Source organism: Vigna umbellata, chromosome 3 (genome assembly GCF_029865625.1).
Source record: "Vigna umbellata cultivar VRB3 chromosome 3, Vumbellata_1.0, whole genome shotgun sequence".
Lineage (NCBI taxonomy): Eukaryota > Viridiplantae > Streptophyta > Magnoliopsida > Fabales > Fabaceae > Vigna > Vigna umbellata.
The window spans coordinates 42743415-42767272 of NC_142167.1; the positions used below are offsets into that span (position 1 = coordinate 42743415).

The window sequence follows — 23858 nt, forward strand, 5'->3', positions numbered from 1 at the left end:
TTCTTTTTTCATTAAAAGATATTATACATTTCTAGTAGTACCTTTCTCGGGTGTTACACTAATGACACGAAATATAATGTTTGTGTTCAACATTCAAAGTGATGACCCATAATGTCTAAAGATACGCTTTAAAGATGAGTCATGGCATTGGTATATTTAATTTAGCCATCTTAATTTTAAAGGATTAGAGTTACTTTCCAAGAAGACAATGGTGAGAAGGTTATCTTGTATTACTCACCCCAACCAAGTTTGTGAAGAACGTCTACTTGGAAAACAATTCCTATCGAGCTTTCCAAATGAGTCAAACTCAAGAGCTCAAAAGTTATTAAAACTCTTACACACAGATCTATGTGTCCAATCATCCCAATATCACTCGGTAAGAGTGGTTATTTCCTTCTCTTCATTGATGATTTTTCAAGATAAACATTGGTATACTTCTTAAAAGAAAAATTAGAGGTATTTGCGAACTTCAAGAAGATTAAAGCACATGTTGAGAAGGAAAGTGACATTGTGATTAAAGCTTTAAGATCCGACTGTGGAGGAAAGTTCACATCAAAAGAGTTTAATAAGTGTTGTGAAGATAATAGAATTAGACGATAGTTGATAGTGCGAAGATCCCCTCAACAAAATGGAGTGGAAAAAAGGAAGAATATAACAATCCTAGAGACGACAAGGAGCATGCTTATAGCAAAAGACTCCTCAAGAAGTTTTGGGGTGAAGCCGTTGCATGTTCAGTTTATCTTACCAACTACTCCTAATAAGAATCGTGAGTGGAAAAACACCACAGGAAGCGTGGAGTTGGAGAAAGCTAGGTCTTTCTCATCTTAGAGTCTTTGGAAGAATAGCTCATGTCTAAGTATCAGATGAGAAGCAAATTAAGCTTGATAACAAAAGTGAAGAATACATCTTCATTGGTTATGATGCCATCTTCAAAGGGTACAAGCTCTACAACCCTGATACAAGGAAAACAATCATCAGTCGAAATGTAGTGTTTGATGAAGAAGGAGAATGAGATTTTTCAACAAATTGTGACGTAAGCTCAAGTGAAAGAACTCCATATTTTTGAAGTCTGTAAGAAATCTATGAGGTAACTAAAAATCTAGACAATGTTACCTTATTTTGTCTATTTATGAACTGTGAGCTCATGAATTTCCACAAAGCAATTGAAAAGAAGAGTTAGAGAAATGCTATGAATGAAGATATCAATGCAATAAGGAAGAATAATACATGGGAGCTAGTCTCGCTTCCAAAAAGGCATAAAGCAATTGGTTTCAATTGGGTTTACAAAGCAAAGAAGAACTCTAAAGGAGAAGTTTAAAAATACATGGCAAGATTGATGGCGAAAGGCTACAGTCAAAGAGCTGGCATCGACTATGACAAGGTATTTGCTCTAATTTCTCAACTAGAAACTGTTAGACTTATTATATCATTCATATCTCAAAACAATAGGAAGATACATCAAATGGATGTCAAATTCACCTTCTTAAATGGAGTTCTTGAAAAAGTCTACATTGAGCAGTCACAAGTATATGAAGTAAAGGGCGAAGCAGACAAATTCTTGAAATTAAAGAAGACTCTTTATGGATTGAAACTAGCCCTTAGAGCTTGATGGTTTGTGTTTTTGCTTCTCTGTTGGTGTCCTTCACCTTCTTTGCTTCTACCTTTTTATAGAATAGCTTCACACAAAACACCAACCAATAAAGCTGAAAACATAGAACAAAACATTAACCCTTCATTTAAGGTGTGTGGGACCCATTTATGTTTATCCAACAAGAAGAACTTATATTCTTGATTTGTTAGTTCTTGATTGGTTATGTTCTTGATTTATTAAGGTCTTAATTTGTTGTATAATTTTGTTTTTCCTGAAATTTTATCATTTAAGTAATTATTTTTTAAACTTAAATAGCTAGTTATAATAAAAAAATCATCTCCATCATTAAATAATTATCTATATTAAAATGATAAAACTGATTTATCTTTAAAATTATCTTTTCACAAAAGATTTTTTATAATTTAATAATACTCTTTATTTTAATAATTTTTATAATAATAAATATTTTAGCTAAGAAAAGTGACACAAGACTCACGCTTCCTCTTTAATATATAAAGAAAAACTTTCTGTTCGCTTTGGGGACGCAGAGACTATTTTCTGAGTGGCCATAAGATACGTGACACACCATATTGCATGCATTATAAATTACAGAACTGTTATTTCACTCGGTGTCAATAGTCCATTAATAAAGGTATGATTTTTGAATTTAATTTTTCTAGGTGATATAATTGAGTTTTCAAGATTTTGCTGGGTGATGATTACTGTTGAGACTTATAAGTGGATTGGTCTGTGATCATAGAATAGGATATTCTGGCGTGTTTGTATTTTAGGTTTTAAATTACAGTTACATTTTCTTTGTAATGGTTGACGTTCTAAGAAACTTTTGTGAATAAATGTGATCGATGATGTAGTAGCAGTTGCCATGAGATAGGCTTTTGTTTTGGCCGAAATATCGGTATAAACAGTATTTAAACCCATGCTTAGAGGGGTTAAGAATTGAAGCGTGGTTGGGAAATTTCAGTGGGTATTTGCACTAGTGAAACGTGATCCAGAAGTTTATCCGGTATTTGTAAGTGAGTATTGGGTTGGATTGGCTTAGCCATCCAAATACCATATTGCTTTTGATGAATGCTGATGCCTGAGCAATTGCGTATGCTAAGACTGTTGTAGAAAATACTACACATTTCAGATTATAAATGTTCCACCAATTCCTGTTTTCTAATGCATTTTATTTTATGGCTTTTCAGGGATACAGAGTACCTTTTGCCTGTGTTATTATGGACACCAACACCAAGATGAAAACTCTAAGATGGAAATTGCCAGAGTTTCGTAAACGTTTTATGAAACAATGGTAGGATGCATACCAATACCAGAATATTATTGTAATTTCTCGTGTTACATTCAATTATTTTAGCCCTGTCTTGTGGGTCACGTTAACTGATTATCAAGTTGTTAATTGTTGTAGCTTGGAAGGTGTAGTGAATCAAAGTGATGGACCTTCGACATCTGGGCTTGTTCGACAACTGGAAAGATTTGAGCTGAAACTGAATGGTGCTGCGGACAATGAGGTATATATTTTGGGATTATGGGAACAAAGTTACAATTTTTGTTATCGGGAAAGAATTCACTTTCAAAATTGACAATTTCTCATTGCATCTCATTCTCAACAAATTTATGTATTCTAATTAATTCGTTTTGAAAACTATAATAGTCTTATCGAGTTCGTGATCTGCATCTATTTGCAGGCTGAGTACTGTCATTTTTTATCTAAAAAGACAAAGGAACTATTTTCACAACCACCAATGAATGCTGAATCCAAACCTTTTCTCTCAAACTCTAATACTTCAGGGGAAGTCTTCCCTACTCAAGGTATTGAGATGTGCAAGGCCTGTTCTCTTTGATGCTTCCATGGAAACTTTTCATGACCTACTCCCATCAACTCCCAATAATATACTTGCACCAACATGTGTGATTTTTTCTAGCTTTAATGATCATGTTTACCTATTCTATTTCAGAAACTGGAAAATCTGCAAATACGGATTGGAAGGAGCAGGTTTACCAAGAGGTAATGAAAAAGTTGTTTCTCTTCACTTTCTTTTTCCTCTACCTTGATATTGAAGGCATATTCCATCATTTTTTTAAATTTTCTAACGTGCACTGCAAAAGATATACATTTTTTTAACTGTATATTGGTCCTTTTAATTGCAGATTCAAAAGATGAATAGTGCCTATTTTTCAAAAGTTTATGTCTCTTATCTAGAGATGAATAAGGCGCTTCAACAGGTGGTGATTGATTCAAGCAAACTATGATCCTAGATTTACACATTTTTTTCTTGTTACCACTAATCTTTTATATTTATGTTAATTTTCTTCAGCTTGCGTCTTTTCCTCAAGGATCAAATACAAATCTTATGGAAAAACTGATAAAGAAAATGAAACAAACAGGATGTGTTTTGGCACTCTTCAAATTGAAAAAATGCCAAATAACCACCGATACCAAGAAGATTCTAGATGAAGCAGAAAAGTTTGTAGAATCTAATTTTTCCCCAAAGAATGTTTCTTCCCATCATCAAGGTCCATCACATTCTAGTATTTCTCCATTGAAAATAATTGAAAGGAAACCATCACAACAAGCATGGGGAACACAGAATTTTCATATATGGAAGGATGTTTCTCAGCAAACCAAGCCGCAGCAAGCGAAAATAATAGAAACGAGATCATCAGCTCAAGTATTGGGAGCACAGAATTTTGATACATGGAAGGATGTTTCTCAGCAAACCAAGCCGCAGCAAGCGAAAATAATAGAAACGAGATCATCAGCTCAAGTATTGGGAGCACAGAATTTTGATACATGGAAGGATGTTTCTCAGCAAACCAAGCCGCAGCAAGCGAAAATAATAGAAACGAGATCATCAGCTCAAGTATTGGGAGCACAGAATTTTTATACATGGAAGGATGTTTCTCAGCAAACCAAGCCGCAGCAAGAAAAAATAATAGAAACGAATCCACCAACTCAAGTATTGGGAACACAGAATTTTCAAATAATAGAAACGAATCCATTACCCCAACCATTGGGAACACAGAATTCCTGTATATGGAAGGATGTCTCTCATCAAAACAAGCCATGCTTAAAGGAGCAGAAATTAAAAATAGTAGAAGCGAAACCATCAACACAACAATTGGGACCACAGAACTCTAGTATATTGAACCTTGTTTCTCAGCAAAACAAGCCATGCTTAAAAGAGCAGCAAGTGGAAAAACAATATAGCAATTTCCCACAGCATGTAGATCAAGTGTCTATCATGAAAGGTACATCTATTAATTCAGGTTTTTTTCAATCAGCTAGAGTTGTCCATTTTTATGCTATATTTTCCATGTTACTGGCAAATGTTTTTTACAATTTTTCAAACTCAGGTCCTGACAATGCCGTACAGAAGCAAGCCCAAGGTTCAGAGAAAGCAAGTGAAGCATTGAGGGTCAGTGTAAACAGTCTGGAGACTTCAGCTTCACCCTTGACCGAAAACCGCAATAAGCTTAAAGAATTTTCTGATAAATCTACGCTGAATTTTGATGAGCCAAGTGATGAAGTGAAGCGCATTCTTAAAGTGGTTGGTCTAAAACTTCTGGTTTCCATGCTTCTTATTTGCATTTCTTTAAATCATAAAAAGTGGTTGTCCTAAATTCTATTATTGTGATATACTTCTAGTTAGCCGTCATATCACCTGAAGCATTGAGCGCATCAGTTAATGAAATGAGAGACGCAGTCTATTTGAATGATGTGATGGCAACTTCAGAGTTCTTAGATGAACCACGAGATATGTTTCAACAACAAAACCAAGTGGTCCTCATTGCTCAAACTGGGAAAAGTGAGGCATTTTCACAAGCTGGTAGGAAAAGGTCTCGAAGCCACAGTTTCAACCAGTTGTCTGATGATGCTGAGGAACCTGACTGGACTTCAGTCGCATATAAAAAAAAGAAGCCAAGAATTTTGGTAATATACCTTCATTCTAGTTTTTTTCCACTAATTTTTTTTTCACAAATGCACTCTACTGAATAATAATATATCATTATTTTGTTTAGTAAATTCTGCAACTCTAAATGCACTACTTAGGTATCTGTTTCTTAATTTCTGCATTCCTTAACATTAGCATTGGTAACTCTAGCAGGAAAATTCTTGTCTTTTAGAAGAATTAAAGGAGATCAACCATCGATTGGTAGACAGTGTGATTGTTGTTGGAGAAAATGTCAGCTTTCTTAAAGCGCCGGGAGTAGCGGCTGAGGACAGTGAAGGGTTGATCATCGAATTCCTTTTCAATGCAGTATCGTTCAATATGAACGTAGAATCTCATACTTTTGCAGATAAAAAGGTGAATACTTTATATTCTGTTATGAACTTTGCACACATTGATTTTTTGTGTTCTGTTACATTAACCATGAATATTTGTCATGCAGTCAATAATCAAACCATTAAGGTTGTTCGTTCCTACAAATTATCCAACTTCTTTGTCTGTTATTGTAGACAAAGAGCTGTCAGAAGTCAGGTTAGATATTAAGATGATTTTCTTCTGTTTATATTCTTAAGCAGTTATTCATTATCAAGTCATGTTTGTAAAATTATGACTATGAAACTATTTGAATGTCAGAAATATTGGATCCTATAAATATTAAGTTTCATATTTCATCAACAAGAATTTTATCTCGATAGTTTAAATCTCCCTTGATTCCTTTTTATTCAACTTCAACAGTACTGAATGCCAGAAAGACCTATCAACAATAGCAAAATCAAAGCTGATTCGCTTTCTGAGATGCTTGGATCGGAGATGGTCACTTGAGGATATAGCAATGTCATGGGAACGTTGTGCCAGAGAAACAGTTCTTGAGTGTGCAAAAACCTTTGGAGGACAAACTTTTAGCTCAATATATGGAGAGTGGGAAAATTATCAAACTGAAGTCATGGCTTGAATAGATCAATCATATACTTTTTTATTTTGCAAGGCATGTCTTTAATACATCATGTGTCTCCACAGTAGAATATAGCTTTAGACTCAAGTTGATACAAAACAATCAGTTTTGTCCGAATTTGATAATATATATATATATATATATATATATATATATATACAATTTTTTTGACTGATTATTTCTGATAAACTCTTCCTTCAATTACTTTTTTTGCATTCACAAGATTCAAATAGCATAAAATCTTGCTTTAATACCACTCAGTCTAATACACAACTTTTCAAAGAAATTTTCTAAAAATCAATTGGTATATGGAAGATATTTGTTGTTTATAATTGCCAACAAGGCTTAGGAGCCAAGACTAATTTATTAGAAGATTTAAAGTTTAAATAATTTGCCTATGGATGTCTTTCAAAGACAGTGTGCAAACCAACACATTTTAAAATAATTTTGTTAACATTCTAATATTGTACATGTTCTCTCATGTATTTTGGAGTTATTACAAGAAAATCGCTAATTAACGACGACAAAATCTATTGGTGGTAGGGTACTAAGAGTATAGGAGAGGAGGAAAAAGAAAGAGTAAAGTTGTTAGGGTTTAGGAGGTTTGTAACTGTAATAATAGTTAGTTAGTAGGGATGGGAGTCTATATAAGAGGGTGAGTGTAACATCCCAAAATACAGTAATTACCATAATTGAGAATTAATTACAATTAACAGTAACATAAACAGTCTTTGCATTAAACAGGATTAAAAGCCGAACGGCATCAGTACAAAAGAACACGCATAACGCATACAATGAGAACCTGGAACGAACGTTCTTAGATCTATAAACAACGTACGTCAAAATGAAGGAATCTATAGTTAAGACGAACGGCCTTACAAAATACTTGGCCGAACGTTCTTTCTACACTAACATTTACAATTCAAATTTAACGAGCGCTCTAAGGCTCAGCCTTCACTTCAACCTCCACCAGATTTGCTTCATCCAAATTTTCTTCTTCCAGCAATTGCTCAAGGGATGCACCACCATCTGCTCACATCCACAACGGATGATCATTGCATTTTGACAAGACGGAATATACATGGACAGTAGACAACACAATGGAAATGCAAGGGTAAGCTTATAATATTTAATTTATACAATCAACACATACATTTACATTTCAATTCACACATACAACATGTAACTTATCCAATAACAATCATAGAAATACGTATATAAGACAGACCGTCCGGACTGTATGAACCATGTAGTTACAAGCGTCCTTGCACCCGAGTGGTGTAGTAACTGATCAAATCTCCCAGCTGCCACTCGAGGTTAACCCTATCTGTCCGAAGTACTCAATGGACTAGGGCCTCCTGCCATTCCCACGCATGAATACCCCCTTCTACTTGAAGAGGCGTATCACGGAATATCAGGATGGACCGCGAGGCTTAACTTATCCAGGTTCATACTTTACCAAATTTCACATTCAACACATCCGAGACGTTCCTCCTTGGAACGTTCGTTCAAATTCCACAATCGTATAATCCATTAACACAGTGTTCGAACATCTTAACATTTCATGTTTATAATATTTTCATTCTTTGTTCCACTCTCTGAAAAAGACGGACGTTCAACTTTCTGAAGGAATAGGACGTACGTTAAAACCGGATTTAAAAGAACTTCTTAAAATCTCAAAGACTTCAGAATCAAAAGATCAACTCCAAAATATTTTAAATACTAAGAAGTCAGATTATCTCAATTTAGATGAATAGACATTAAAGAGAATACTTGAATATATATAATGAATTTTGTACTCGAAAGAAACAGGCTACCAGTCAAAGACCGAACGTGCAAATATAAGTTTTCAAATGTTTGGACGAACGCTATTTACGTTCGGCAGGGAATAATGACGAACGTTCGGTTTAAGACCGAACTCTTTATTAAAGCGGACGCTTGGTATATGACCGAGCACAAATCATGACGAACGCTTGGCAAAAGGCCGAGCGTTCTTTAGGACGAACGCTCAATATGGAACCGGGCGCCCTTTAGGACGAACGCTCGAAATGAAACCGAGCGCTCTTTAGGACGAACGCTCGAAATGAAACCGAGCGCTCTTTAGGACGAACGCTCGGTTTAAGACCGAGCGTTAATGTATTCATAAAGTTTCAGATATTTATAATCAACTGAGCTGAACGAACGCTCAGACATTCAATTGGGGACGCTCGTTCACGAGCAGAATTCTTTCCAAATGAAGGAATTCCATTGTAAGTTATTGTAAGGAAAAACCGAACGGTCTAAGACCGTACGGTGACGAGCGTTCTTTATCAAAAGGGGATGAATAAAATTCCAGATTTCTCAACCTTAGCAAATTTTCCAGATTTCAAATTTATGAACTTTATAACTTTCGTTCCAGATTCAATTCACCTTAAACATCATCATCATACAGATCTCAACATTTTAATCATTCCAACTATACAATAACCATACTCCATTCATACGTAATCAAATCAACATGCATTTCAATCAAAATCCACAACACATTTAATACATACAAGCAGTGCTCGTTCATGACAGATCAATCAAAACCAGAATTCATACCAGATATCAGTAAACGTCCATAGCAGCTCAAACTTCAGATTTTTCATACATGCAAATCAGAACATATAACATACAGTATAAATTAAACATATAAGCTTCCCTTACCCGGCTTGGAAATCAAACTTGTCCTAGATGTAAAAATGGCTTCGTCCAACTAAGTTTTGCTTAGGTTCTTGACTCTTCCAGAACAAAATCTAACCACAGAATACAGAACACTTAGATTACATGCTTGCATGCACTGGAAACCCTATTTTTTCAGAAACCTAAGGACGAACTACGGGAAGAGGACTTACCAGTTTGGATTCCAATTCTGTTCGGTCCAAAATGAAGATCACAGCTGGACGAACACTCCTACGGTGCTGCAAACGTGATCGGAGAAGAGATGTGAGTTTTCTAGTAGAGGGAAGTTAAGGGTTCTTAGAGAGAAGTTGGAGAAGGTGAAAGGTTTGGTTTCAGAGGAAGAAGATGAGTGATGCAGGTGAGAGAGATAGTTTTCGAAATCTGATTTTTGTTTAACTCACGTTCGTTTGAACGAACGTCTACCAAGCTGACACCTGTAAACCAAACTCTGAATTGGAAACTTCCAACGTGACAAGTGGCGTGTGTGCATGCAGAGTTTAGTGCGCTTTTAATTCCTGTGCTTGTGACGTGGTGCGTTTCCAGTGCACAGCAGAGATGAAATCAGAGTTGGAAGTGGTTTTGGATGGAATGATTATTGGTTGGGGTGCGTGTTAAGTGGTGAGGTGTCAGAATTAATTTATACTAATTATTAGGGGTCTCACAGTGAGGAACTCTTGCAAGAGTTTGGTTTTTGTTAATTCGTGTGTGTATGTGAGAAGAGTTAGATAGTTTCCTGTTCAAGAAACCTAGCAATTTTTTTTTGACAAATTACTTAAAGTTAAAGTAAAAGGATTGTTAATAAATTTTACTAACAAATTGAAAATAAATGGTAATTACAAATAACAAAAAATCTCTATAAATATTCGTCCTCCCTAATTATTATTGTCTTCAATTTGTTGTTAATAAATATTCATATCTAATTATTAATGTCATCAATTTGCGATTGAAATTTTTTTTTACTTTTCTCCTTATCCTCCTCCTTCTCTTCCATCGCCATCTCGTAGCTATTTCATCCATACCATATTTGCCTCTTCATTTTTTTCTTTCTCCTATGATTTATATTCTTTTTTCTCTTCTTCGACCTCTAACCACAGGTGTTGTTGTGGCCTACATGGCTGCTCTATGACTACATTGTTCACACTTTGTCGTTGACTTCAGTTACTCCTCATTCTCTTACCCACTTATAAAAAATCTCATCACAATGGGCAAATAATTTGATGTTCTTTTTACCAACTCATTTATTGATAGAAAATTCATCGATAATAATAATTATAAATTTTCAACAACTTTTATTAATGAATTTTAAGACACATAATAACCAATAGACAAATCTATCCGTAATAAGAGATATAAATTATTTATAAAATTTACCAATGGATAAATTATTCATCAAAAATTCAAATTTTAATTTATTCAAGATGTAATTCATGAATATTTTTGTTAATAATAAAAATGATTAATAATTTTAGTTTTATTAATGATTTTTTTTATAAAATTTCATCAATAATTATAAAAATTCTTATAACAATTCCATCAATAATTATGGAAATTCTTGTAACGGGTATATTATTAATCTTAATGTAAGTATCATGTAATGGTATTTTGTGTTGATTAATTAAACTTAAAAGATACATAAAAATGCATTAATGTCCAAAATAATATAAACAAATAACTTCACATAATTATACTCTTTATACATGTCTACTTAATATTTAAAACATTGTCACTTTAATTTCTTCCACTAAAAGTAATATTTTTCAAAAGGAGTTTTTTTTTATATTCAGTTTGCAAATTTTATCTAGACATTGGTTAATTTGGTGAGATATTTTTTAACAATAAACATTTATACTTTCATTGACTGATGTAAACTGTCAATGTCAATAAAGATGTTTACGTCAAATATACTAGGATCAAAAGTAAAAATATTTAAATTATTACATAATACTTTAAATTATGATATCTATATATTTATAAAAATTCATGGTATAAATTTCATGGTATAAATCATGATTAAGAGAATCGAATCGAATTATTTAAGATTATATATTTTTACCTTAGTTTAATACAAAACTTTGTAATTAAAATGTGTAATGTATTCCATCTTTATCCTTTATTGTTTTATTTGACAAAAAGAACTTAAGTTAAGAAAATGATTAAGGAATCAACACGCAAGTAAATTTAGAAAAAACATTCAAATTCTCCCAGTAAGAAGCCGGTTGCAAATGGTGAGGATTTCGGAGAAGAAGACGATGGTCGCAGTGGCTAGGTAGTGTTCATGGAGGTCTGACAAAGATGGTGGTTGCGCAAAGGAGATGACTATAAGACCATGAAAATATTTGTAATTCAGATACTAGATTTAAAAAAAATAGTAAAAAGTAAATAGTAAAAAATGAATAGTAAAAAGTGAATAGTAAAAAAAAATAAAAATAAATAATTTGTGGAAGGGATAAGTATTCCACGTTGCCTTGAATCATAAGAGATCAGAATTCATCAAATTGTGAATAAAAAATTATTTTTGTAATAGTAAAATGTATAGAAAAATGTATAGAAAAATGAATAGTAAAAATGAATAGTAAAATTTTTTTCTATAAATAGCCAACGGGGGAATGCTGAAAATTTACACCAAAAACTTAGAAAAATTTTGAGAGAAGAGAGTTGGAAGAATTTCTAGTTGCAAAGGGATATTCTAAAAGTTTTCGGGGAACAAGGAGATTAATTCTGTAATAAAGGTAAGGGAAGCTACTCTTGAATCTTGAGTATAAAATATTTTGCTTTTTTCTAATCCTAAATCTTGAATATGGAGTATTTTGTTTCTGGATGGATCTTGAATTTTGAATGAGAACATGTTTCTGTGATGAGACCCAAGTTTGATGGTTGTAAAACATGATGTTGATTCTGTTATGGTAATTGTACGTTATTATTACTTAGAATATTTAGTTATTTCTTTTGCAATTTTGGAAGGATGAGAAGTTGTCTAGGGGCTCTACCAGATTCAACTTTTTGTTTCCCCAAATCTTTTATTGTTTCTTATCTCTTTATATTGTATTTTTGGAAGGACGAGAAGTTGTCTAACCGGCTCTGCCAGATTCAACTTCTTATTTCCCCAGCCCTTTTATTTCTTATTTATTTATATTGTATTTTTGGAAGGATGAAAAGTTGTCTAACCGGCTCTGCCAGATTCAACTTCTTGTTTCCCCAGAAATTGTATTGTTTTATCTATTTTTTTTATTGCATCTTTCTGGAAGGATGGGAAGTTGTCTGACCGGCTCTGCCAGATTCAACTTCTCGTTTCCCCTGAATTTTTATATTAAGATTATTTGATGGTAGGGGAGCTAATCCTTTCTTACATATGATATTTATACATATTATGATCATGAATATGAGTTATGAACATGTTAAAATTTTGGTAATGGTAATTATCTATTCACTTGTGTAAATTTAGTTTTCATGATTATAATTTTTCTTATTTTCGCGTTATTGTGGTAAAACATTTCTTTTAACTATTTTTACCGTTGGATTTAGCTAAAATTTTAATATATGAATCCTAAGACCTATTTCTTCACTTTGACCGTTCGGATCATTAATTAAGAGTCTGTACTTGGAGAAATAAGTTCTGCATGTTTGAGTAAATTAATTACCCCTACAGTTCTGTTACTAAGTCCTCTCGGTAAAATATAGATCCTAACCTATTTGACCCTTAGATCAACCTGAAAATTTGATATATGATCCCTAAGATATATTAATACACTTTGGCCGTTCGGATTTGTAATTGGAACTATATATTTTGAAAAATTAATTTTGAAGTTTTGAGAAATCTGATGAACACTATATTTCTGTTCTTAAGTTATCATGGTAAAAACTTCATATTTATTTTATTTACCGTTAGATTGAGCCCAAATTTTAGTATGTGGTTCATAAGACATATTAAGTCATCTTGACCGTTCATATTTGTAATTAGATGCCTGTGCTTAGAGGAATTTGTTCCGCATTTTGAGTATAACCGAAAACCACTTAAAATTATGTCCCTGAGTTATCTCGGTAAAATATAGATTTTATTCTATTTGACCGTTGGATCAACCTGAAAATTTGAAATATGATTCCTAAGATATATTACTATAATTTGACCGTTCGGATTTGTAATTAGAAGTCTATGTGTTGAGAAATAAATTTCGAAATTTTGAAAAGTATGATGAACACTATATTTTTGTGCTTAAGTTATCATGGTAAAAACTTCATATATATTTTATTTACCGTTGCATTGAGCTCAAACTTTAATATGTAGTTCCTAAGATATGTTGATGTATTTTGGCTTATCTATGACCTTTGATTGGTGAAAATATGTTGAGTTATACTCGATATGGGAAAAATGAGTTTATAATATGAAGTATGATATCTAGCAATATGTTTAATTTATTGACACCAAAACGGGTTATTGTCAAGTTATGGTTAAAGAATGAACATGATTGAGTTAGGTGGATAAGAGGGTATGAATTGATGATTTTATGAAATGTTGGAGTGGATATAAGAAATCATTACTTATGAAATGATGTTTACTACTGGGAGTAGTATGTTCGGTTTATACCATGAGAGCTTGATATGAGCAAAGTAACACCCGAGGTTTATGAAAGCAGGCAGAAAGTGGTCTGACCATAAGACTTTGACATAAACATATGATTCGTAAGTTTTATAGAAGCAGGCAGAGAGAGGTCTGACCATAAGGCTTCAGAAAGTAAGACATAGTATACAGGTAAGGTTTATGAAAGCAGGCAGAAAGTGGTCTGACCATAAGGCTTTGACATAAACATATGATTCGTAAGTTTTATAAAAGCAGACAGAGAGAGGTCTGATCATAAGGCTTCAGAAAATAAGACATAGTATACAGATAAGGCTTAAGGAAGTAGGCAGAGAGCGGTCTGACCATGTGGCTTCGTGAGTAAGCATGGTATACTTGTAAGGTTTATGAAAATGAGAAAGATGATGAATTAATGATATCGGGATAATGGTATTTATAAATTGCAGAAATAAATGATTGAAACATTTATATTATAAGTAAGTTTAATGATTGTATGATATGGTTGGCTTACCCTTATTTGTTTGTGCTATGATCATATAACTCATGTTATATGTGAATAGATAATGTTGCAGATGCGGTTGAAAAAGCTTAGAGATGATGAGAGAGATGCGGGGAAAAACTTCCAAGGATTTTTGTAAAAAGAATAAATTTGCATTGGAAAAATATGTTGTGTAAGACTTATAAGTTTAATTTCGAATTTATGTTAAGTGGCGAAGACTATATTGTTTAAAGTTTGTAAGTTTGGAATTGTACTTTGGAGGAATTGAAATAAAGTTTGATTGTTTATATCAGATATCAAATTAATTTAGTCTTTACTACCAGTAATACCCTTTAAATTATTTGGGTGTTACAATGACGACATCACTATGATGGTTGCCAATTTCTTTGGTAAAAAAAAAGTAAATAAAAAAGACATGTTAGTATATATTGAATTTCATGTCATTTAAAAACCAAGATCACAATGCCATGTCAAGCTAACAATAACACTATTATGCCCAATTTAACGGCAAGGGTCTAATTACTGCAATTTTCACAAAATAAGGACCCAATTGAGACGTCGAAAAAGAAGGGGATTAATTTGAGATTCTCACCAAAAAAATGGGACCTACCGAATAATTAAACCTAATTTGTTCAAAACATAATAGTTCCAAAACACTTGTCCAATAAAATCAACAAAGGAAATAAAATAACTCCAATTACATTATCCTAAAGTTCAAACGCAATAACTTTAAATAAAAATCTCACGTTTGTCCTCCGTCATCTCTTAAATCTATCATACCTCAACACTATCTGTAACATAATATGTTCACGTATAACACATCATACAATCATCGCTGATAATATCATTCACAACACACAAACACACACATATGGGGTAAGCTACCATTAAAAGAATCATAATAACAAGATATAAACACACTGATTATATCAATAAACAACCACCCCATACATAGTAGTAATAAAAATATGATTCTTAATCCTCTAACATAAACAATTCAATCATACTAAATTACTCGATCCTCAATCCTCGAACATCGATCATCGATCCTTGATCTCTAACCCTTAATGTCATGACTAACATCTCACACATAGACCCTTGATTTATCCATTCATTAGCACCTATGCTAACTACTTACTACAACCATTATAGTAACATCATTATCAACATAGCATAACCTAAAGCATCTTCAATACCATGATCATCATCACAAATACACCACCATCATGATTATTCCCATCATTAATAACACCATGAGCATCACCATTCCATGAACCCCATCATGACAAGACTCGATCACATTCATGTACCCTACCTCACTCACCGGTAGCCTCCCTACAGCTCGAGTCATCCCTCTTCTAGCTTTGGACTTATTCCTATATCACACAAGGCAGAACATTTATCCCCCACCAAAGAAGATTCAACACTCGATTACCATTCTCTTTTCTACAACTATTTGCCAAAGAGAACACCACTCTCTTTTCAACAACCAATGTTAAAGAGAGTCACCCCCTTTTCAACAACCAATGCCAAAGGAAATATCCCTTCATTTTCAACAACCAATGCCAAAAGAAGCACATATCCATAGATAGTCTTAGGATTTACTAGGTATAGCAAGTAAATTAATCTCCCATGTCTCATGTTCATCAATCACATACATAGGTATACCCCAACACTCACTCATGCTCAAATTTCAACCATAAGTCAAAGTTGACATTAAACATAACCACTAATTGCATTCTCTGATTATCATCGTATCTGACAGCTTCTCAAGCTTGGTCCATATCCATTTTTCATTAAATTCGCCATCTTTAATAAAAATGCTTTGGGATAATCGATTATCATAAGTATAATCTATTGTTCCCGAGAAGTTCATAATTACACAAAATATATTGTGATAATCGATTATCACTTTTGATAATCAATTATTTCAGTAGCTCTACCATATCAAATTTTCATATTAATCACACATGAAAGGATAGTCAATTATCATCTCATATAATCGATTATTCCCGAAACAAAACTCAAACCAACGTGCACATACAGTACAAGAAAAATATCATTTATATACAGATTATTATATACGGATTTTGATCCGTACATAAAAATTCCATTACATACAGATTTTATATACGGAATTTTCCTATATAATGAAAAAATAATTTATAAACAGATTTTCCGTATGTAAAATCTGTATGTAATGGTGGTGTCTTTTATCGAGAGTTTTGCCAAAGATAAATTCGTATATAAAATCTGAATGTAAGTGGATTCTTCTTTATATACAGATGTTATACACGGATTTTACAATAAATAATAAAACAAAATTAAAAAATTAAACCTAATAGAAAACCTAAGAGACAAAATATTAAAATGACAATTTGCTCCTATGATAAATACTAATTTGATTATGATGTTAATAACTTTAACTACGTTATAAATTTTTGCTTGTTATTATATCACGCATTACTATATTATAAAATTGTGACTTATAAATAATTAATTTGAAAATTTATTTTCTCTTATGGTGTGACATGATATAATTCATTACTAGCAAAAAATAAATAATAATTTATACTAATAGTCATTCAAGACATGAATTGCATACTAGGTAGTAATTACTAGTTTCTAAACCATTTTCATGAGGGTCATTCGAATAGTACGTTTAGTAAAGAATAATAATTTTATTCAATTACTTTTTAACAGTAATGTTTTAATTTATCAATGACTTTGGTCTCCAACTATATAAAGCCCATAACCCCATTCTTTGTCATTGTTTGTTTTGAAGTATAACCTTTTTCTATTTCCAAAAAAACATTATATATACCAGATAATTATATATGTGTTTTTCTTATACATACGTGTCCAGAATTTATTTCTATGAAATGGCATGTGTAACATCCCAAAAATACAGTAATAAACCATATAAAAGAGAATATTCACATATATTAATATATCAATTCAGTCTTACACTTAACAAAATAAAGCACGCTCGTGGCCGAACGGCCTTACATAAACTAATACAAATGTTAAAGGCGTTCAATAAACAGAAATGACCGAACGGTTTACAAAAATAGAAATACCGAACGGTCAAATTAAGCAAAAGGGGAGGGGTCGTTCAATTACAGTATACTAACATAACTAAACTAAACAGCTTAACCGAACGTACTACTGTTCGGCCTTCACTTCAACCTCGACGAGATTTTCTTCCTCTAATATTCCTTCTTCAAGCGTCTCTTCCAGCAATGCATCTCCCTCTGCTCACATCCACACGGATGATCATTGCAAGGACAAGACGAACGTACAGATACAGGACAACACAATGAAAAACGAAGGGTAAGCTTATTGAATTTAATTCAAGTAATAACATGCATTTCATAACACATCTATACATTCCAACATACCATTCATTCAATTCTTTAATCAATACATTCCTGATACTAGACTGACTGTCCGGACTGTATGAATTCTGTGTAGCTACGACGTTCGTGCACCCAGGTGGTGTAGTAACTGCTCTCATCAGCTGCCACCCGAGGTTAGTCCGTTTCGTCCTAAGTACATTTAAGGACTAGGACCTCCTGCTGTTCCCACACATGACATACTCCCCTCTACATGAGGACGAGCACTCACGGAACATCAGGATGAATCGCCAGCTAAGCTTTGCCCACATTCATACTTTACCATTCCAACTTTCATCCAAGAGTCCTTCCTCCCTGGAACGCTCGTTCAAATTTCACAACCATCATTTCATCTCATTTACTGTTCATTATTTATACTTTTCCATTTTAATATCATTTACATCTTTCGTTCCACTTACGTAAAATAACGAGCGTTCAGTCCTCTTCATAACGAGGACGAACGTTAAAGACGATACCGAGAAATCCTCGTTTCAGACCGAATAACAACGACACATATTATACGACGAACGTCATTACCACTTGAATCAGTTGAATGAACTGACTCTAGGAAGATTTTATCAATACTCAAAATAAGTTAAGTTCCAAGGCTCTAAGCCGAACCCAAATGGATAGAAACACCACAAGACGAGTTACGACCATATCGAGAACAATGCAATTATAGAAACTGACTGTCAGTCAATGACCGAACGCGGTAATACTCATTTACTGAAATTTTTGGACAAACGCTATTTACACCCGTTTGGTAATTGAAGACAAGGACGAGCGTTCGGTATAAGACCGAGCGCCACTCATAACGAACGTTTTGGGTCGAGACCCATCACTGATTCGAATTAATGATAGAAATAGAAATTTATATCAGACAAGAGAATAAAGTTAGGTTTTCAGGAAGGACTAAGTGTCCGAATGTGTATTTTCAAGCTTCTCAACTCCTCACTTAACACTCAGGGCATCTACGTTTGGCCGAACGCTCAAACGTAGTACTAATACAAGAGGGCGTTCGTCCTCAACCAGAATTCTTTCCAAATGAAAGAATTCAATTTCAAAGAAATTCGCTAACAACACCGAACGGTCAAGAACCGTTCAATGACGAACGTACGTTATCATAGGGAAGTTCAGATTTACAGATTCAATTCCATTTACTCATTTTTCAACATATACATTTCATACTTCTAAATAATCATATCATAGTACATCTCATATTCAACATACTTCAGTTCATACTTATAATCAATGTATCAAAATCCAATAACATAAATCATACTGCATGCAACACCAAAAACGTCCATACACACAAATAAAACACATGAATTAAATTGAATAAGCTTCCCTTACCTGGATTAGTGATGAACGTTCTAAGAGTATAAACTTTGGGTGTCCGTCTACAGCTTCCTACCCCAACGATTTCTCAATTCTTCTAACTAAGTCTAACCAAAAATATCAAGGAGAATTTAGAAGGTATCTCTGCATGCAACCAAATCTTGGTTTTGCATGTAACCTAAGAACGAATGGTTTGAGATGAGAACTTACCAGCTTCAAACTCTGAAACTGTTCGGTCCAAACTGAAGCTTAAGGCGTCGGGAGTACTTCTATGGTTTCTGAGTGATTAATGGAGAAGGAAAAGGGTGAGTTTCAGTAGAGAGAAGGAAGAGGTTTCTAGAGAGAAGGAGGAGAAAATGGAGGTCTGAAGTTAGGAAGAAGAAGGTGCTTGCAGGAGAGTGAGCAGCATTTTCAGAAAATCATTTTTGTTTACCCTGCTTTCAAACGGTCGTGCACTCTCCTGTTGACACCTGCACTCCACTAACTGACTTCCGAAATTTCTACGGTGACACTTGGCGCTAATGCATGGAATGTTGAGTGCATTTTTAATGCATCTGAGCAAGTGACGTGGGTGCATTTATGAGAGCAAACAGGTGGCTCTGGGTTCATTTAATGAGACGTGACAGCATGCTTAGAAAATAATTAATAGAATAGTAACAACTTTGGTTACTTACATAACTCTTAGTTCAGGGATTATTTAGGATGTGGCACTTCTGTTATGTAATGGGTCATGGACTCTATTGTGCTTTCGTTTGATGCTTGATTTTGTTATAATGTAGTGAATAACATTATATATATATATATATATATATATATATATATATATGGAAATTGATATTGTTTTATGATCTATTACCATTTTGCTAACACAGGGAAGAGAAAACAGCAAAGAAGAAAGGAGTTTTCGTGAGAGTTTTGGTGTGCATATGAGAGGCTGAGACAGCAAGACAAACGTAAGGCTTAAAGCAGCAAGGAAGGGATTAGGAAACTTAAGAGAATCAAAGAACTTTGGAACTTTGTATAAATATATATTACACTTTTAACTATACACTTTAATTATGTTAGTTATTTGAAGTCCCTTTTCTACACTTTAATTATGTTAGTTATTTGAAGTCACTTTTCTATATATATATATATATATATATATATATATATATATATATATATATAGTTTGTGTATTTATTATTGTATATATACATTTTAATAAAAACTAACATATTCGTACTATTTTTCGCAATTTGACAATTGTGTTTGACTCTTATTAGATATATATAACTCTTAGTTATTGAGTGCGGTTTTTGCACCAAACTAGGCAAATATGCCCCCTTTATTACCAAAATGGGCAAATTTTAACCCAAAGTGAAGTCGTGGGGGGCCAAAACGACTTTAATTGAAGAAGTCGTGCCCCCCCTGCACGACTTCACCCTGTTCATTTGACCAGGGTTGAAGTCGTGCACCCCAAAAACGACTTTAGGGTATGGTAATCGATTATCACATGTTGTAATCGATTACCATACCATTTTTAATAATAATAAAAAATTGAAATCGTAGGGGGGGATCACGACTTCAATAAGAGATGGGGTTTTTGGGAAGAAGGGGATGAAAATGGGGTTTCTGGAAAATTTGGTGTGATTCTGCAAAATTCTGCAGAAACGAGCGTACGTCCGAACAGTGCTCGACCAAATCGTGGTCGGCAAAATATAGGTGATGTAAATGGAGCGTACGTACAAATAGTGGTAGGCCAAGTGAGCGTTCGGTTTTGTATTCTCATGTAACGAGCGGTAGGATTCTTCCTTGAATAAAAGTTAGTAATATATTAGACGTTCGTCCAAGCAATATTCAAGTGAATTGGTGATTTAGGCGTTCGTCCTTAATTTAGTATTCTCATGAAGCAATCTCGAGCGTTCGGTCTTGGTAGATTAATGATTGTGAGCGTTCGTCCTAATTTGGTAGTCTCGGCTGGTGAACCTGAGCGTTCGGTCTTAAATTAGTAGGTTTCAATCTTGAGCTTTCGGTCTTCGTGAAACAGTGATCGTAGGCATTCGTCTTTAAATTGGTATTCTCAGAGAGTGATCTTTAGCGTTCGGTCTTGGTTCTATATTAGTAATTGTAGGCGTTCGGTCTTAAGTTGGTGTTCTTAGGCTTCAATCTTGAGCGTTCGGTTTTGGTGTAATAGTGATTATAAGCGTTCGTCCTAATTTGGTATTCTCGGATAATGATCTCGAGCGTTCGGTCAATCTTATTGAAGTCGTGAACCCCCCTACGATTTCAATTTTTTTTTATATTTTTTTATTAAAAACGGTATGGTAATCGATTACAACATGTGGTAATCGATTACCATACCCTAAAGTCGTTTTTGGGGTGCACGACTTCAACCCTGGTCAAATGAACAGGGTGAAGTCGTGCAGGGGGACACGACTTCTTCAATTGAAGTCGTTTGGGTCCCCCACGACTTCCCCATTTTCGTAATTTTGGTTGAATTTGCCCATTTCGGTAATATTAAAGGCAAATATGCCTAGTTTGGTGCAAAAACCTATTGAGTGCAGATGTGATATCATTAAATTTTTTTTATTAAATCATAGTTACATACGGATTTTTTTTTTGTATGTAATTACATACAAATTTTATATATAGATTTTTTTTATGTAATTACATATGAATTTTATATATAAATTTTTTTGTATGTAATTATATACGAGTTTTATATACAGATTTTTCCGTATGTAATTACATACGAAAAATTTTGTATATAAATTATATATGGATATATCCGTATATATTTATCTATGACAGTTTTATATATGGATTTTTGTCCATGTATAAGTCGTATATAACCAAGTGTTATATATGGATCTTTTGTCTTATATATGGATTTTAACGGTATATAATTCAATTTTTTCTTGTAGTGATAATCGATTATAACCAATGATAATCGATTATTACCAAATCAAAACACGTCTTGGACAAAATTTAAGTGTTCCAAAACACACACACATTGACTCTATATCACGAGGGAACATACCCAACACATCATGCATGCATTCAAGTGTCACATACTCTTATGAACAGATCTTAATATATATATATATATATATATATATATATATATATATATATATATATATATATATATATATATATATATATATATATATTACATCACTTGAATCATCTAAAACTCATCATTATGCAGATTATAACCCAAGCAAACTCAATATTCCACATATGATTACCATACCATCTTTATAACATATATTTGCATAGTAAAATCCCTAAGCATCACAACTTTGTTCCCCCTTAGCAACAAACCCTATTATGGGATAACCCAACAAAACCATACATACATTCATGGGGTAAAACTAATCACAAATATTACATAAAACCTATTCACATGCATACACAAACTCTTACTCAACCATAACCACAAATGATCATAACCATAATCATGTACGCATGCATCAAAACAAGGTTTATTAATCAAGATAATCAAGAACATATAACATACAACAAAAGGAAAACAAAGGTAAGCTTTCTCATGCCTTGGTCAATACTAGGGTTTTATCTACAACCCAAAACACCATAAATCTTCCCTTTGCTCTAAGGGTTTTTTTTGCTCTTTCTCTTCTCTCCTAAACGTCTCTTTCTCCTTTGCTTCTCTCTTAAATTTAGAGTTTCTAGGGTTTCTCAAACACACAATCCATCCATCTCTTTATATCTTAATATTTATAAATGAACCCAATTATATCTCTAATATCTTATCACTAATAATAATATACTTTAAAAACCAAATATATCTAAATCTCTATTCTCCTTTTATCTCACATTCATTATCCCATTTTTCTTTATTTTATTTAATTCACACCCCTTTTATTTCCTACACCCAATTTTTTAATTTCTACACCAATTAAATAAAGTAAAAGACCATTTTATCCCTAAACAAAAATAAAATAACTAAAGGTTTTCCCTAACTCTCTTCCTACTTAGAATTGAACGCACAACCATTTAATCCTAGACCGCCCTTTTATCAACAAGTCAACCCATCACATTGGTACTATCAAACACACACCACCAAATCAACAACATACCAATCATGTTTTATACTTAATTAAAATAACATCAAAGGATTAACATAATTATGTTTTAACAAAGATATTCACACACAACACCTTATTAAACATATAAACTCTTAAAAGAAAACATACTCAAGTCTTAAAACTTTATTCCTAAAACCTTTATTTTCCCAAGGTCTTACATTTCCACCCCTTACGACAATAGTTCTACCTCCTTCTCAGATAGTGGTAGTGCTCAAGAATTTTATTAGTCGTGGTTGTGGTTGTAACTTTGCTAATTTCCAACGTCAAATTTTCCTCAATTATGGTCACACCACTATTGTCTACCATTTTCGTGTTGATCCCTCATTTCATCCATATGAATTCTTGGTCCTCTATGATCCAACAACCAATCAACGTTGGCATTTTCCTCCACATTCACCTTTCCTTTGTCTTCAACAACTCTTGCTCTTGTCACTTCTCCTCCCTGATTTGCCTTGTCCCTAGTGTTATGTTTGCTTATCACAACCTTGAGTACATCACTTCTTGGATCCCTAACTTTGGAGCTTACTTTCCTGTTACTAGTGACCCCCAACAATTTTAGTAGTTTAAATACTTTGATGGCTCTAATCACATATGTGTTGGCAATGGTTAAAGTTTGAATGTTCTTGCATCTAGTTCCACTCCTCTTTTTCCAATCTTGTGATTCTCTGTGACAACTAGACTATTGTTATTATCACTCATAACCATGTTTTCACCCCAAGATCAAACATATGGAGATTATAA

General features: G+C 33.4%; 1 protein-coding gene across 1 annotated transcript; it reads left to right on the plus strand.

The window, feature by feature from the left end:
- Window positions 1-1336: 1336 nt before the first annotated feature.
- Window positions 1337-6514, plus strand: LOC124823613 (uncharacterized). The gene is made up of 12 exons (XM_088109650.1): window positions 1337-1525; window positions 2800-2903; window positions 3018-3120; window positions 3298-3421; window positions 3568-3617; window positions 3761-3835; window positions 3928-4861; window positions 4967-5160; window positions 5259-5543; window positions 5719-5919; window positions 6005-6093; window positions 6298-6514. The coding sequence occupies exons 1-12, from the start codon at window positions 1337-1339 to the stop codon at window positions 6512-6514; spliced, it is 2565 nt and encodes an 854-aa protein (XP_087965776.1).
- The last annotated feature ends 17344 nt before the right edge of the window (window positions 6515-23858 follow it).